The following is a 16774-nucleotide window of genomic DNA, read 5'->3' on the forward strand; positions in this document are numbered from 1 at the left end:
AGTTGTTTTGCAATTAAGTGAATGCATATGTGACTTCAATTTATAATTTACACTATACCTACTTGCACGAAGTGCACAGTTTGAAGAAAATCTAGAAAAACAGACTATTAGTTTACTTGTTTTTGGCATTCACAAGAGGGAAGTGAAACACTAAATAAAAAAAGAAAACCCTGTCAGACATGGCCATCAAGAATTACGCTGGAGGATTGGGATAGACTTTGGGCTTCGGCTTCACCTCAATCTCGTTTACACTACGGACAAAAATAGCATCTGATTCGTTGCTGTGAATGCAATGAACAAAGTTACTTAAACAAGCTCGTATAAGAGAGTCAGATAGTTAGATACAGAACATACCTTTTAGGTCCTTCTTCGAATGTGTAACTTGATGCAACAGCCAACAGGCGTCCATCTCTGCTAAACGACAGTGCAGCAATGCTGGTAGGATATTTCGTGTACTGGAAGAGAAAACGAAAATTTAGAAATTATTACTATATCAAAATTCTGGTCACTCAATTACTCAAACAAAAAGAATATGAAAACCTGGTATAGCCTCTTCTTATTGTTTCCGTCCCACACGTTAACATACCCGTCACAACCACCTGTGGCAAACGTTCCATATCTGCACGGATTTTTATTAAGCATTTTCATGGTGACAATTCAGTCAACGAGTCGTGACCCTAACATGAACAATATGTAATTCCAAAGTTCATTTAAAAGTTAATTATTCACAGCACTTAATCTTTGGAGCTTTTTAAGTTTTAGGAATTTGGTAAAGGAAGAACACAAGAAATTATAACTAAGTTAAAGATTGTGGATATTTATAATACTGTAATACAGAACCCTCATCTTCTAACGCCATGCATTTATTTTACCACGCAAACTGTGAAAAAACATCTATACCCTCTATTTTGGATGACAATATGTACTTATATTACCTTCTTAACAATAAGTTATATTTATATTTCTCAACTAGATCCTCGAATGAGCTACCGCTATTGACATTGTAAATAGTAGATAGACAGTTAAGTAAAAGCAATTTGAAATACTCTTCACAGAGTGTGTTGTTTTAGAAGTATTTCAAATTCTATGATTTTAAAACACTTACATGGGGTGGTATGCAATTGCATTTACGGGATAGACAATGTCCCTTCCGGCCTCGGATTTTCTGTGACACTTGAAAGCATATCTGCACAAAGGTCATAAATCATTAACAGCTAGAAGTTGATGGATACATGCTATTTTTCCGATGGACTGAAAGACCATCATATGAATGAAAAAGAAGTTCAAAATATCCATATCACAATATTATTAAGAAGGGAAAACAGAAAAACAAATAAAGAAGTATTTACTTTTTTGCCTGGATAGCTTCTGAGAGGTCAAAGAATTCCATCGAGACACGCCCTTCCACTGAACTAAGTGCATATCCTGCATAATGCAGTTGTACAAATATGAAAGGAAATATTCGATAAAAACACGACAGAGGCCTTGTTAATCATTATTTAAAGTTTTGTTATCTTTGAAAATCAACGGTTGAGTTAGTTAAAGTTCACCTGTTCCATTAGGGTAACAGCGCACACATCTAATTTGATATTTCAATGAAGATTCTCTTTTCTGTTCAGGTTGAGACATGTTCCTCAAATCATAGATATTAACATGTCTTCCAGCTGTTGCTACAACCAGGCGATTTCCAACCAGAGAGAGAGAGTAAACACGCTCAGGCTGTGGATATGTCCCAACGAGTGTGCGCTCTTGGCCACTTGTACCTCTAGGGTCCCAGCATTTCAGGGTTTTGTCCCAACTACCAGTGATCAATTGCCCTGTGGTGTTACAGACAAGATAGAAGTAAACGTGAAATATCCTTTTAAGAATAATTCCCCGGAATTAAGTGACATAAGAACATAGATGAGATGAGTTTAACATCATAGAGATCGGAAGGAGAGACCTGCAGCATAGGAGTACTCAACACAACGAACAGGCGCATCATGCCTTCCTAGGATATCCTCTTTATTAGAGCTGAAGAAAAGCCTGGAGCATAATCATATAAAGGGTGAATTACTCTCTTCACGGCTTTGAGATGCATAAATTACAGTTTCTCTTCCCTTAATTTAAAATTTACAATTCGCTCTCTAAACATACATGAATTGTGTTACATTTTAGTCCATTCTAGAATCAGTTTGGTAGGACGGAAAAAAAAGATGAAAATATGGAAAGTGAATGAAAACAAGACATAAAATGAGAATACAAATATTTTATTTTAGAAAAGAAATAGATTAAAATAACTGCTGAGCCTTGCAACTTTTAATTTTTCTTTTCTTTTATTTCTCCTCAACCAAATATAAAAATTAATTTTACATCTCTCCTCTCCTCTGTATTCCCCATTTACCCAACAAAGGCTAAATGTAAACTATCCTCAAAGTGGTAACAGAAAACTATAAAGAAATCTATATCCATATGGCCCTTTTGTGTTAGAACATATCCTATGGAGAAATATTTCAATAAACACTTCTAAAAAACATGAAATTAATTTAAGTTAAAATTAATTCATTTATAAAATAATATGTAACAGTTATTTTCTAAAAGTTTTATCAAGATTTATTTTATAATTGATGTATAAAATAATTTTAGTTTATAAAACATAAATTTCATTTTTTTTCTTAGAAATATCGACGAAGAAGTTAAGATAGGCTCAATTTCTACTAAGAGTTAATTTTGAACTTTGGATTATCAAATTTTGGAATTTAGAAGATAAATGATGCCTTATATGCAGATAGCATTATGGGGCTTTAAACATCTAGTTTACAGGCCAAACAAGAATGAGAACAATCTAAGACAAGTTTGAAATTGAAGAGAAAGAGTGTGACCGTCTAACAGTGTTGTCGGCGGCGACACTGAAGCCGGAGGAATCGTCGTGGAAGCAGCAATCGAGAACGGGGCCAGCGTGCATGAACTCTCCTCTCAACACATCGGCGCTCGCTTCGTACAATCTCACACTCTGAATCACGCAAACACCAATGAAGGCAATAAAATTGATAGCATACATAGCATAGCACAGGAAGTACGTAATTGATAAGTGAGAAGGAGGAGTATGCATAGCATACATACCTTGTCCCATGAGGAGACCAAAAGATTATCGCTGTGATTTGAGAATCGGAGATTCGTTATTCCGTCCGATGGAGGATTCGACAACTCTTGCCCCGCCGCGGCGGCCACCGCAGAAGCCATGTCTGCGATTTGTTGAAATTTGAAAGTTGAAGGGGTTGAAGTGAGAGTGAATTAAAGAAAAAAGAAGAAGTGACCCTTTATTCAAATTTCAAATCTTAGGAGCCACGCATTCATCTTAACGTCGTATGTTCCAATGGGGTTTACTAAAATGTAACTTGATAATAAATCAGGATAGGTAATAACATATAATTAAATCTAATTCCCACGTGTAATAAATTAGTTGATTCGAGAAATAATTTAATTTTATGTATACACAAGTTTTCATACTACAGGATATCGTAATTTTTGAAGCATTATTGAAAATACGTGTCAAATTTTGTTTAGTGTGTGTTCTTAATAAAATTACAAATAAAATTAATAATAAAGGAATAATATTTTTTTTACCAATTTTAAATAAAATAAAATATTAAAATTAAGAAACATATATATCATAGACGATATCATGAAAGGATGATAAAAATAATTTTAAGACAATGATTATATAAATATTTTCCACTATCTCAGTCTACATTTAGTTAAATTCTTTTTTGTTTACATAAAAAGGCAGTTGCATCTCATCAAATTTATTCTCTCACCCTTCCGGAAAATGCTTTCCGTAGAAGGAGGAAATGTTTGACTTCCATAAAAAAATTCCTGAATTGTTTATTCTATTCCGAAAATTAAATTCAAGAAATGATGGGGTACAGGAAGTAATCCGGCCCAATAGAGAATGCACCAGTAGAGAATGCAGTGGCCCATATTACTAACCCGAGCCTTTTTTTATGTTTTTCTTCACCTGTTTTTGCAAATAATTAATTAACAGAAGAAAAAAAAATGTGAAGGAAAAGAAAAACTCAAACGGATCTGAATTGCAAACGTAGGAGGGGGTTTTGTTTCGGAGTGAACTGAGCCTATATCAACACAAACAACATTTTCAGTGAATCAACACGAGAAAAAGAGAGAAAAAGATTATTGTCTACGTGATTTCGATTATTTGATCATGCTCTTCGCTTCAATTCCCCTTTCTAAATCCTCTTGATTTTCTTTTTCCGAATAACGTCAGATTCGATTGAATTATACCCCTCAATGCAATGGTGGTCTGCAAATGTCGCAAGGTTCCGTTCGTTTTCTCTTTCTTTGCATACAGTTCGGCTCCTTTTTCTTTCTCTTTCCAAAACCCTGATTTGTGTTTTCCCAATCACGATTGATTTGTTTGCTGGGTGTGTAGATCCGATTGGTATTGTCTATTCAGATCAATCGCGGGTGATCTACGTGCTCTTGCATTTTTGCGTGATTTGATTTTTATTTTCATTTGAATATGCATTTAGGTGATGGAAACAGGTGTGCTTTCACTTGAGCATAAAATTGATACAAGTGATTTGTCTTTACTTGTTGTTGTTGTTGCATGTGATTCTCGTTTCTTGATTATCTTGGGGAGCTATGCTAGTTGTTTCCCATTTTCTTTCTTTGAATTAGAGCTAATGCTGTGTTGTGCGTTCTGTATGATGTTTTAGGCTACTAAATTATACTGCTTCGTGCACAAAGTTCCTGTCTGCGGGGAATGTATCTGCTTCCCGGAGCACCAAATCTGCGTGGTAATTTATTTTTCTGCAATTCGTATCTTTTATTATAATTCACTCTCAATATATGCTATATAGCCTTTGATCTCTAGTTCTTTCCTTTTTCATTTCCTCCTCTTGTTTTTGCTGATTTTTGTTTTTCATTCAATATATTATTTTTGGTCATTTGTTTCCTGGTCCAAGACTTCAGTTTTTTCTTGTTTTAGACTGAGTATTACTGGGGATATTGCAGTTTTGTGATTTGTCCACATATTTATGTTTGAAGCTGCAGAGTTTCCGGGGTTAAGCTTCGTCTACTTTGTAAATTTTGCAGGTTCGAACTTATTCGGAATGGGTTATAGATGGGGAGTATGATTGGCCTCCTAAATGCTGCCAATGTCAGGCTGTTTTAGAAGAGGGGGATGCATCTCAAACTACTCGACTGGGCTGCTTGCGTATGTGGTTTTTCTTATGTTTTCCTTCCAAATAATTTTTGGCTGGGCTTGCATTGTCACATTTATAAATTTAAATTTTGTACATAGATGTTATCCACACAAACTGCTTCGTCTCGCATATCAAGAGTTTTCCTCCCCATACTGCCCCAGCAGGATATGCGTGTCCTTCATGTTCTACTTCTGTAAGATCTACTGATCTACCTTCAAGCGGTTCCTGTCTTCTTTTATAAAAAACTACTGATTGAAATTCATTTTTTAATTTACATGTTTTAACTGAAAGCTAGTATGAGGTTTCTGTCTGGTTTTGTTCAAACTTCAAAATATGGTTTACAGTGTTCTTTTCCTTGAGCATTATGCAGAAACAGAGAGAGAAAAACATCCTACTCTTATGTTTTCCTCCCCTCCCTTTGTTACTTTTCAAATTCATAATCCTTGAGAGATTGGACAGAAGCACTAGAAAGGCAATTGGTGTTTTAGGTGCCCAGAACTGTGTTTTTCAATTGTTATTTTTTTCTCTCCCCATTTTATTTATTATTTCTTTTATTTTATTTTCTTAATTATGAGTTGTAGATAGAAACTCCAGAAAGCTAACCATTAATTAGTTTTTCTTTCAAAACCACTACATAGTGGCTTGTCTTAGGAGGGACCCTAGTCACGGAAGTAGTTTCTTAGCAGGTAGAGTTATAGTATGTTTTGGAAATAGACACTCTATTAAGAATTAGCTACATAAAATGTAACTTGGTAAACTACTATGGTGATCATGTCTTTGCATTTACCTTTTAAAACTAACTTTAAACAGTAGTATAGTAAAATTTTCCATAATTTTTTTTTTCCATATGTTGTTTGATGAAATAACTGTACAGATATGGCCTCCCAAAAGTGTGAAAGATTCGGGGTCACGTCTACATTCCAAGTTGAAGGAAGCTATCATGCAGGTGATTTATGAAGTTGATAATATATGGGTGATTTATGAAGTTGATAGTATATGATTGTCTCACTTTTTATTGGTTTGAGATATATTGGGGGTATATTTCTTCATATACAGAAATATAGAACAAGCTTGTTGCCATAAACATTGCCACATTTACGAATTATGAATGAGTTGGGACTTAACAATGATATTCATATTATGTTTAAGAAAGTCCCTGTTGTTCCTGGTCTTTGTCAGACTTCACTCTTTGATGAGTACAATGAAATACTATTATATGGAATGACAACATTCTTTGATGCTAAGACCTATTGAACTTATCACGCAATCAGAAGAATCTATTTACTAGCAAATGCTCGTACTAGGCGTATACTTTAATATAATTAGTTTCTGTTTCATTTCCATCTAATTTTCGTTCAGCTTCTTCGGGGGTCACTATGGAAGCGATGATGTTTAGGATTATGAAATTCAGTCAAGGCATCGGGTCTGATTCTTTGTTAGAGGCACAGTACTGAATGTTAGTGCTGTACCTCTGATCAATAATCGTGGTTGTGAATTGTTGATTATTGCTGCAGAAAAAGTTACCATTTCCAAAAATCATATAAATCCACACTTCCTTTCTTTCTTTTGTCTTGATGATTTTCCTTGTCTGTTTTCTCCTCGTTATACAAATAAAATTTTCATTAGTTTTTATCTGTTTTTGTCAGTCTGGCATGGAAAAGAATGTTTTTGGAAATCATCCAGTTTCGATGACAGAATCGCGAAGTCCTCCGCCTGCTTTTTCTTCAGATCCATTGGTTAGTAGGGAAAATCATGGAAACTCAGACCACGTCGATGGATTCTCACCAGCAACTGGGTCAGAACTACCTAAACTTACAGTGGCTGATGTTATGGAGATAGATGGTGCTAATTCAGTGGGAAATTTCATGAAAGCCTCAAGTCCTGGTGCTGTAAGAGGATATTTTCATTGCACTTTTATTGTGTTTGCATTTATCTATCCTCTTAAAACTCTTAATAAGGAGGCTGACTTTTCTCTTGTTTTTATGCAACGCGTGTTGTATCTTGTTTCTTGTATTTGATATTTTTTCTAATATAGTTTTGTTCTTACCGCAAATAATTTAGCCTGGTGCCACCACAAGGAAGGGCTCAGTCCATGTTGAACGACAGAATTCTGAAATTTCTTACTATGCTGACGATGAAGACGGGAATAGGAAAAAGTACTCAAAACGAGGTGATATGGTCTTTTTGAATGATATTTAATATTTTAAAATTTTTTTGACTAAAACTTGACATGTCTCCTCTCTCCTCTGTTGTTATAGCTTGCTAATTTGAATTTCGTCTTTGCAAGCGTAGGTCCATTCCACCATAAGTTTCTTAGAGCTTTGCTTCCTTTCTGGTCTACTTCCTTACCTACTCTACCAGTGACTGCGCCTCCAAGGAAAGATGCAACAAATACAGCTGAAACCTCAGAAGGCCGTACACGGCATCAAAGATCATCGAGGATGGACCCAAGAAAAATTCTTCTTCTGATTGCAATTATGTATAGCTCTTCACTTCATATTAATATATAATAATCCAAAGTAGGAAGTACAGTAACAGTAAAAGATTAAAAGTCTGGGATCTAAAATTTGGGCGGTTGAAGTTATGTTTGAGTCACTCATGAGTAACGAGGCGTGTTTTGTTTAGGGCAAGTGGGAACAACTGGGTTTCTGAGCTTGGGCCGTTACTGCAACAAGTAGTATGTGTCCCAGGGTTAAAATGCTTGCGGTCTCTATTAAATTTATCTGGCATAAATCTTTCGCAATGCTGATGCTCTAATTCTTCTACTATGTTTATAACAACTATACGCAGTATCAGTTGTGGTATGTACTGCTAGTTTTAAATTGATGAAGTTATTATGATGATCCATTTGCAGGGCTTGCATGGCAACTATGGGTATATTGTATTACAGACTGGTGCAACGGGGTCCAGGGGATGAGCTTCCTAATGAGGAATAAATTTGCAATGGAGCTCTTAAAATCCGGACACGCTCGCTGGCTCCCATTTTGGATATTGCTGGTTTCTTGTTGCTTCTGCTGCTTCTTATCTGTTTGGCTTCTTTATTTGGACCAGTCGCTGTTTTGGCCAACATACAAGTAGTTTGTTGATAATTTTTCATCTGAATGCCGATGACAGTGACTTGATGCATAAATTCTTAGTCAGCCATCTTTGCTCTTTGCCCTCAGTTTTGGTACCCTCTTGGAATGTAATTGCAGATTTAAATATTGCAATCTTAATTGGATTAAGTTGTATCCATCATTTCAAATGCACATTGTTAGTCAGTCAACATTTTTATCTGTAGTTTTTATACAAAAACTCATACAATGTTGTTATGCATTATATATTTTCATAGACCTGTGATATGAAAATATGGCCATCTGCATCTGCACTGATGATACCGCATGTTTGTGACCTTTATCTTTTGATTTGGCTGAGTGTAGGACGTTGAGTAGTATTTCTGTTCCATCGGAAAATTGAGAAGGAATGCTCTAGAACTCCGCAGCTGAAACCATATTTAGGTTGGACGATTCGTTCGGGCCTACAAATCATAGGCAACAACGACATAAATACAACCAAGAATGCCATGAAGTCAGCATTTGGGGGGGCACTCATACATGCTCTCGCTTATAATCTAGACTAGACCTTTACGCATTTGGTTGAGAGGAAAGAAATTAAGCAGCCAAAGTATATTTTTTAAATTGCGGGGAAATAAAATTAAATAAATTTAAAATTGTTTCTAGAAGACTATTCGTCTCATTTTTCTTATTGCCTCTTCAAACAAAGAAAAAGACACATTATTTGTGGTTCTTTTTTCTCAATTTTATTTCCTTATTTTCATTTTTTTAGAAATAGATATATTTGCATAACCTTATGTTTCAACAAGTTGGGTCGGTAAAACATTAAGAGTGAGTATTTGTCAAATGTTATTTGATGTTAAAGTTAGTTTGGTCTGAATGTCAAAATAATAAATGTGGAATTAATGACTATCTTATCATTTTACTTTGAATCTCTATCTATAGTTTTTGTAGTGAACTTTTTATTATTACTTGTCTAATTATGGCCTAGACTATGCTAATTTTATTTTAGAGTTTTAATGATAATGATTTTCTGCTGAGTCATTTTGTATTGGTCGTTTGGTCTTTTCGGTAAAAATGTTATCTAGTCCGCTCAATTATTATAATAGAAGTACAAATTGTATTATAAAAGTATATTATGTGTGGTGGTAAATTAGTATTTTGTTTTTAAATAGATATTATGAAATTCGTGTATTCTAAAAGTTAACAAGTTTATAAGTTGTAACTTTGTTTTCCTATTACATATGCATTTAAGGATTTAAGGTTAACATAAAATATTTTTAGGTATAAATAATCATGTTTTTGATTATTTTATTTGTGTTAAAAAATGTAGTTTGATAATTAATATTTCATAATGAGATCTAAGCGTTTGACTTAATTGAGTTATATTGTGTTGGAAAAAAAGTTATGGATTTGGATTTTTATTAAAGTTGTTGTGGATATATATATATATATATATATATATATATATATATATATATATATATATATATATATATATATATATATATATATATAAACTTATAAATTTTAAGTAATGTAAATTGAATGAGCATTTTTTATTATAACTAATTAGATGATTACTAATGTTCATTTGGACAATCGTCCAATAATCCTTACTCCTACTTGTCAAAATGATAAAATTTGTTTGGTTGAAAGGTTATGATAAAGTTCGTTTGGTTCAAAGGTCAGAATAATAAATATATAATTAATGTTTACTTTATCATCTTACCTTGAATATCTATTTATAGTTTTTCTTAAATATTCATTTTGTACCTTAAATATTTAATTAATTTCAACATTATATATATTTTACCTTGAATATTTATTTCGTAATGAATTTTTTATTATTGTTGACCTAATTGAGAATCAAACTCCACTATTCTTATTCAAGAGTTTTAATCAAAATGATTTTCTACTTTGAGTCATTCCGTATTAGTCATTCAACCTTTTTGACAAAAACATCATCTTATTCACTTGGATATTATAGTAAAAATACAATTTGTTTAAATGATAGATTGACTGTCCAATCAACTCGTTAACCATACCATACATACCGTATATTAGAAAGTGAGTTTATGCCTAACTCATCCCCACAAAACCGGCTTGTAGGGTGAGGTTTGCACCTCATTTATATATTATAATTTGGCCTTATCCTAAGGCCAAATTATAATATATAAATGAGGTGCAAACCTCACCCTACAAGCCGGTTTTGTGGGGATGAGTTAGGCATAAACTCACTTTCTAATATGGTATCAGAGCCATGTCAGAGCCTATCCTAGCGAGTTCTAAGTGGACATTCTATTCTTCTCTTCCACCCGCAATCGGGCCGCTATCGGACCACCCAATTTCTACTATCACGCACGAGATGTCTATACCTCGGCGTGAAGGGGGTGTGTTGGAAGTCTCACATCGACTAGAGATAAGACCAAATTATAATATATAAATGAGGTGCAAACCTCACCTTACAAGTATATAAATATATACAATTATATATATATATATATATATATATATATATATACGAAATAATTTATAATAAAAAATACATTATTCAAATTCATTTTAATACATAAAACTATCATTATTAGATTTGATTAGTTTAAGAAAAGATCTAAAACAATTTGATTGGTTTGATTTACATTTTGGTATATCAATCTAAATCAGTAAACAATAAATTGAAGTTCAAAATATCTTCATCCTGAATAGGTGGCTATCACTTTTAATAATTAATATTTTCTGAAAAAATGAATATTGTAAAGGTTGCTTAGCTGTTAATTTTTTACTTAATAAAACTTAACAAGCAATACTTTTTTTTTATAAAGTGTGAAGGGCATAAAAAAATGAGATTCTGTTTCTGGCAATGCATGCGTCTGCATTTTAGACTAAAAAATAATGTGTATTCGCCCTTATGGTTGATGATTGGAGTGTGTATATATTATAAGATATATTGCAAAAATAGTTTATGAAGCATGCACCAAAAAACACTGTTTAGAAACCGGCAGGCACGACTTTAATTAAAGGAAAAGGGTTTTCTCGTTTTATTTATTTGTTGCCTCATTCATATAATTAAACAGTTGGCATTCAGTTACCTATTTCTAACAACTACTGTTTGTTTTTATCAACTATCCCTTCATTAATATATATATTATAAGTTGTTAATTCGAGAATATATAGGAAAATCAACTTGCTACTCATCTTATAAATGATTAAAATAAAAATTTAATCAGTTGAATTCCGTCAAATAATCTAATAGACTTATCAAATTTAAATAATTGATTGTCACAAAATGTTTTAAAATTACTTTAAGATTATAACCTTTGTATCAACCCACTCGTATTTGATGTAAGTCCATAGTTTATAACATGAAGTAAAAGTGGTTAATATGAATTGATCCTATAGTTTATAGCAATATCTTTTTATTTTTTAATTGTTTGTTTAAAAATAAATAAAAAGACAAGTGAAAAGTAGTTGTTTTAAAATTAATGTTCTACAAAATAAGTTATTTCAAAAATTTGTTTTTAAAAAATTACTTGTTATTTAAATTTTTTAAATACTAGTTGCTTTTTGTTGTCATATTCAACAAAGTTATTTAGGGAGGATATATAATTTCTAACATCTCAAGCTAAATAATTAAACAATATATAAACATATAAAATTATTATCCATAACGAATAAATATATTTATCATCCATAACTAGTTGTTGAGTGATTCGAATTTAAGAAAAGATAGAATTGTTATGTTATTTTTATCTCACTTGAGTTACTCATAACTTAACTAATTAAGCTTTAGCGAGATAAACAAACTTTGCAAACTAAATTCCATTTTAACCCAAAGTAATTACTTCTTCAATGTAAAACTATATACTTGTTTTATTTAATTATATTCAAAGAATTCAACCATTGAATATTCAATTATCAACTTCAAATGTATAACTAGTATCAAAGTAACATTAAACAACTCAATTTAAATTAATAATACCTCATTCAACTTAATATATAAATTGAATATATTCATCCTACAAATTTTGTTGGGAATTAAAGTAAATCCAAGTCTCACATTGGATAGAAATGAGAAAGTAGAACATTATATAAAGGTGAAAGATCTATTAACCCATTTTCTTAAGGTTTTGGATAGAGAGTTGTGTCAATCCCTTATATAGTTGGGCTTAGATGTCATTACTATTTGTGTCTCCTCAGTTAAGTTTCTTTTCCAAATCATTTTCATATTTATGCCACAACAATTCATTCACAAGTTAAAGAGTTATTCATGTCCTAAAATATGTTTCCTCTTATATAAACTCAGTACCATAAAATATTCACACGTATTATCTAATATCACTTACATTATAATCATTTCTGAATAAAAGTAATAATTCATTACCACACAAATTCCGTAATAATCATCTATCATAAAGTCAGTTTTATCAAAGTTTCATTTTCACCATTATAATTAATTTTTCAATTAAAGATTAAATTATTCTTTTAACTTAATTCTTTTGAGGGATAAATAAGAAACTTAGAAATATTAAGAAAGTCTTAACTTTCTCTTAGAAGGTTTGATTTACAAATAAACATATTCGTATAAATCTTCAATAGTATACATTAATCCTATTTAGTCCAAATTTCACATATAAATACAAAAATTCGATAAGGCATGCAATAACAACAATAAGAAAAATCAAATATTTTTCAAATTATTCATATTATTCATATTATTTTATACTATGTCACCTTCTAATTTCCATGCTCTAATAGAAGAAAGGATAATAATATCTTCAAAAATTTGGAAAAAAAAAAAGATACCTTTCATTTTAGAGAGATTAAGCAATCGAAGAATAATTTTTTTTTATTTATGCTTAACTTTTGTATTTTTTTATATAATAAAATATTTATTCTCCATTCAATTTTTTTAAAACTTATAAAACAGATATTTACACAATTCTTTTATATATTTTTTAAAAATAATTGGATATCTCATATCTATTTATATTATCATGTCGTTTATCATATTTATATTAGAACGTGCATATTTGTATTAAAACAATTGTTAGTATTGATTTTCTAAAAACAAAACCTGCGAAAATTTGGTCTATATTTACATATCAAATTAGAAAACTTAAAAATATTTTTTCTCAGACAAACAAATATTTCTTCTCTGTTTTGTGTATTGAAATTTAAGAACGATGGATTTTTTTATTCTTAGTTTTTATCCAAACATAACACGTTTTGTTTTAAAAAAGAGTTATATATGTACGGGAAGATGTTTGAATTCAAAGTTATTTTAAAGAACTTTTTTATAAATTAATATTAATTTATAAATAAATTAAAATGAAAAAAAGTTAAAAAAAGTATAAGATGGTACATATTATAATTAATTAACCTATGTTTAACATGGAAACGTGCTCTCCACTGCTAAGTCGTGGCATATAGTGGATGCACCCATTTGATTATTGTTACCATTACTATTATTTTATCATTGTTTAAGTTAAGCAACTATAATAATGTACTTTGCAATTGTACGGACATCAGAATCACATGTGCATATAAAATGGCTTCAAGGTTACTTTATTCACTTTTTGAATCCATAAAACAGTATTCACAAATTATTGTAAAAAATCATAATAATGCTTAGTTTAAATTAATGGGTTAAATATGTTTTTAGTTCCTAAACTATTGACCGTTTCTGGTTTTCGTCCCTCTTTCAAAGTAAAGTACAATTTGGTCCTCATTCTTTTCAAAACGTTCGTTTTAGTCCTTGGAATTTTGGTTTTAGTCTTCATTTGTTGTTAAATGAGGACCAAATTTTTAAACAGTGTTTAGTTTTCGAGGACTAAAACGAACGTTTCAAAAAGAATGAAGACCAAATTGTACCTTACTTTGAAAGAGGGACGAAAACAAAAAACGACCAATAATTTAGGGACTAAAAACATATTTAACCCTAAATTAATTAATTAACTGTGTGAAACTTGTTGGATAAAAATAAATGTTTAGAACTTTGTGACTGAAATAACCACTGAAGTTCTGAATATTTATTGATTGATTAATCATATAATGATTTAAAATTGCAATAAAAATAACAATAAGATATATTTATATGTCAGTAATTTCCTGAAACATATAGCCATACAAATTGCAAAACATAATGTTTCTGGCTTTTTACATCAATCAGTGACTAAATATATGAATACATATTAATTTTGTGAGAGACATTTTCGATCTTCTGTCATTTGTTTTTGCTAATGATGTTACAAAATTGTTACTACAAGTGCAAACCCATGTAAATGCAGCATGAATGAACAAACACTTGTTTTGGTAGGATGTGTTTGTTGGGTTGATAAGAAACTCTCAAAGGAGAAGAGCATGCATGCAAGTCAATGAAGGCAAACATTATATTAATTTTGATCTAAGAATGATGGTTGACTTCTGTGGCTTCATGTAATAGGCCTCTTTCGTTTTTTTTTTAAGTTGACTTTTGGTTTGTCAACCAGTTAACTCTAGATAAATGGACGAATAATGAACATTAGGTGAGAAAGGAAGAAGTTCAGCCTTAATATACAATTTAGTATTGGAATGAGTTTGACTTCTAAAATGCAAACTAAGCATCATATTTGTTCGGAATTTTTAAAGCCATCTGAATTTTAAGTAATACATTGAATATTTGCTTTGACTTCTGAAATTAAATTCGTTTATTTGATCCTAGCTTTGACAATGGAGTTTCGCACATGTTCTTAAAATTATATCTTAGAGGGTGTTATGTAATGGTCAGATCAACAAGCATATCTTCAGTTATAATGTATCAACTCTGAGAACTTATTTATAACGTGTTTCTTATATTTTGACAGCCAAAGAGGTTTAAAGGTTGTACAAACCGAGCCAATAATTATTTTAAGAAACACAGCATTCAAATAAAGGAATACTTGTAATTTTCCTTAGAAAGCCTTGAACCATACACTTAAGACATTTATAATGCTTTAGGTTTCATTTCATTTTTTTCATTTTTCATTGATAAATAATGTTGTGGATTGTTGTAGTCGTGAAAAAAATATTTAACTTATAAGGTGAGATTTACACCCATTTATATATTATAAATTGGATTTATATCTAAGAAATAGATTTTAAATCTAACTCAATCCTACAAAATTGGTTTATAAGATAAAGTCTTACATCCACTTATATATTATAAATTGATTTTATTTCTAGTTCACGTGAAACTTTCAACTGCCTTTACATAAAAATCTTATAAATATTTCATTAAAATTTAAAAAAAATATCATACTTTTTGATATTTTCTAGCAATAAAAGTTATAAAAAAAATAGAAAATGTACTATATATGTCTCATATAGTCAAAGAGTTGTTTGCGCGATCAACTTAACGGTAAGCCATATTGTATTTTACTATAATAAAAGAACGAACAACATAATGTTTTTACAAAAAACCGAATGACCAATATGAAAAAGTTCAAAGTAGAAAATCATTCTAATTACAACTCTTAAATTTTGGAGTCTATAGCGGTAATTAGACTAGCAATAATAAATAATAATCCACTGTAAGGTAATAAGATAGACATCAACTATCCATTTATTATTTTGACAATTGAATCAAACTAACTTTAACATTGAAAAATATTTGACACCGATATTGATGAAGAGCAGCTTGGAAAAATAACTCTTGGACGATTAACCCTTACAAAAAGTTATACCAACCATATTTACTAAAACATTTAGTTAATGTAAGTTAATTAAACCATATTTACTGAAACATTTAGTTAATGTAAGTTAGTTATGAAAAAAATATCCGGTTGAAAGAATGTCTTTTATGCTCTTTTTTTTTCTTGAGTTTGTAATTCATGACACATTGTGAATTATATATATATATATATATATATATACACCCATTCTTATTATGATTGGTTTTTGGTTTGACAGAAAAGGATTATAGTTGATTTTTCAACGATCAACTACAAAGAATAATATGTTCCTCTCCACATACAAATTGATGGAGAATTTAATGAAATAAAGGTAAAGTGTCTTTGTTACAAGACAAAGAGAAAAACTCTTTTAACGAAATGAAAATTCAAGATTAAAAAAATAAATCAGGTTTTTTTAACGGATAATGTGTTATCAAATAGCTTTTAGATTGATTCATAGTTTTACAAATCTGTAATTTTTTTGTAAAGTTTTAATTATATATTTAGTCCTTAAGTTTTTTTTTTTAAATTAAGCAAGTTTAGTCTACACTACCTTTAATGTTATATATATATATATATATATATATATATATATATATATATATATATATATATATATATATATATATATATATATATAATGTAAATTACGAGTTGGAATCATTAAACTAAAAGAAAAAAATAGTAATACATGCGAGAATCATTAAACCCTAATTCTTAAACTTTATTTATATGTATAACGCTATCATTCAAAACTGTTTTATCATCCACTTTTTTAATTAGATTCTTTGGTTGCATTCATCTATATATAGGCTTTGGATATCCC

At 30.5% G+C, this 16774-nt stretch overlaps 2 protein-coding genes across 2 annotated transcripts; one reads left to right on the forward strand and one right to left on the reverse strand.

Moving 5' to 3' along the window:
• Positions 1-18: 18 nt before the first annotated feature.
• LOC108326284 (mitotic checkpoint protein BUB3.2) lies at positions 19-3369 on the reverse strand. The gene is made up of 9 exons (XM_017559688.2): positions 3103-3369; positions 2862-2992; positions 1943-2025; positions 1551-1817; positions 1350-1425; positions 1106-1186; positions 541-619; positions 355-455; positions 19-281 (listed from the first exon to the last, which is right to left on the reverse strand). Exons 1-9 carry the CDS (start codon positions 3220-3222, stop codon positions 194-196), a joined length of 1026 nt encoding a protein of 341 aa, XP_017415177.1. The 5' UTR covers positions 3223-3369; the 3' UTR covers positions 19-193.
• Positions 3370-4034: 665 nt separating this feature from the next.
• LOC108326499 (uncharacterized) lies at positions 4035-8551 on the forward strand. Its single transcript, XM_017560034.2, has 9 exons — positions 4035-4316; positions 4716-4796; positions 5095-5215; positions 5303-5397; positions 6079-6150; positions 6851-7093; positions 7266-7374; positions 7497-7683; positions 8059-8551. The coding sequence occupies exons 1-9, from the start codon at positions 4293-4295 to the stop codon at positions 8138-8140; spliced, it is 1014 nt and encodes a 337-aa protein (XP_017415523.1). The 5' UTR covers positions 4035-4292; the 3' UTR covers positions 8141-8551.
• The last annotated feature ends 8223 nt before the right edge of the window (positions 8552-16774 follow it).

The sequence above is a fragment of the Vigna angularis genome, chromosome 3, assembly GCF_016808095.1.
Source record: "Vigna angularis cultivar LongXiaoDou No.4 chromosome 3, ASM1680809v1, whole genome shotgun sequence".
NCBI lineage: Eukaryota > Viridiplantae > Streptophyta > Magnoliopsida > Fabales > Fabaceae > Vigna > Vigna angularis.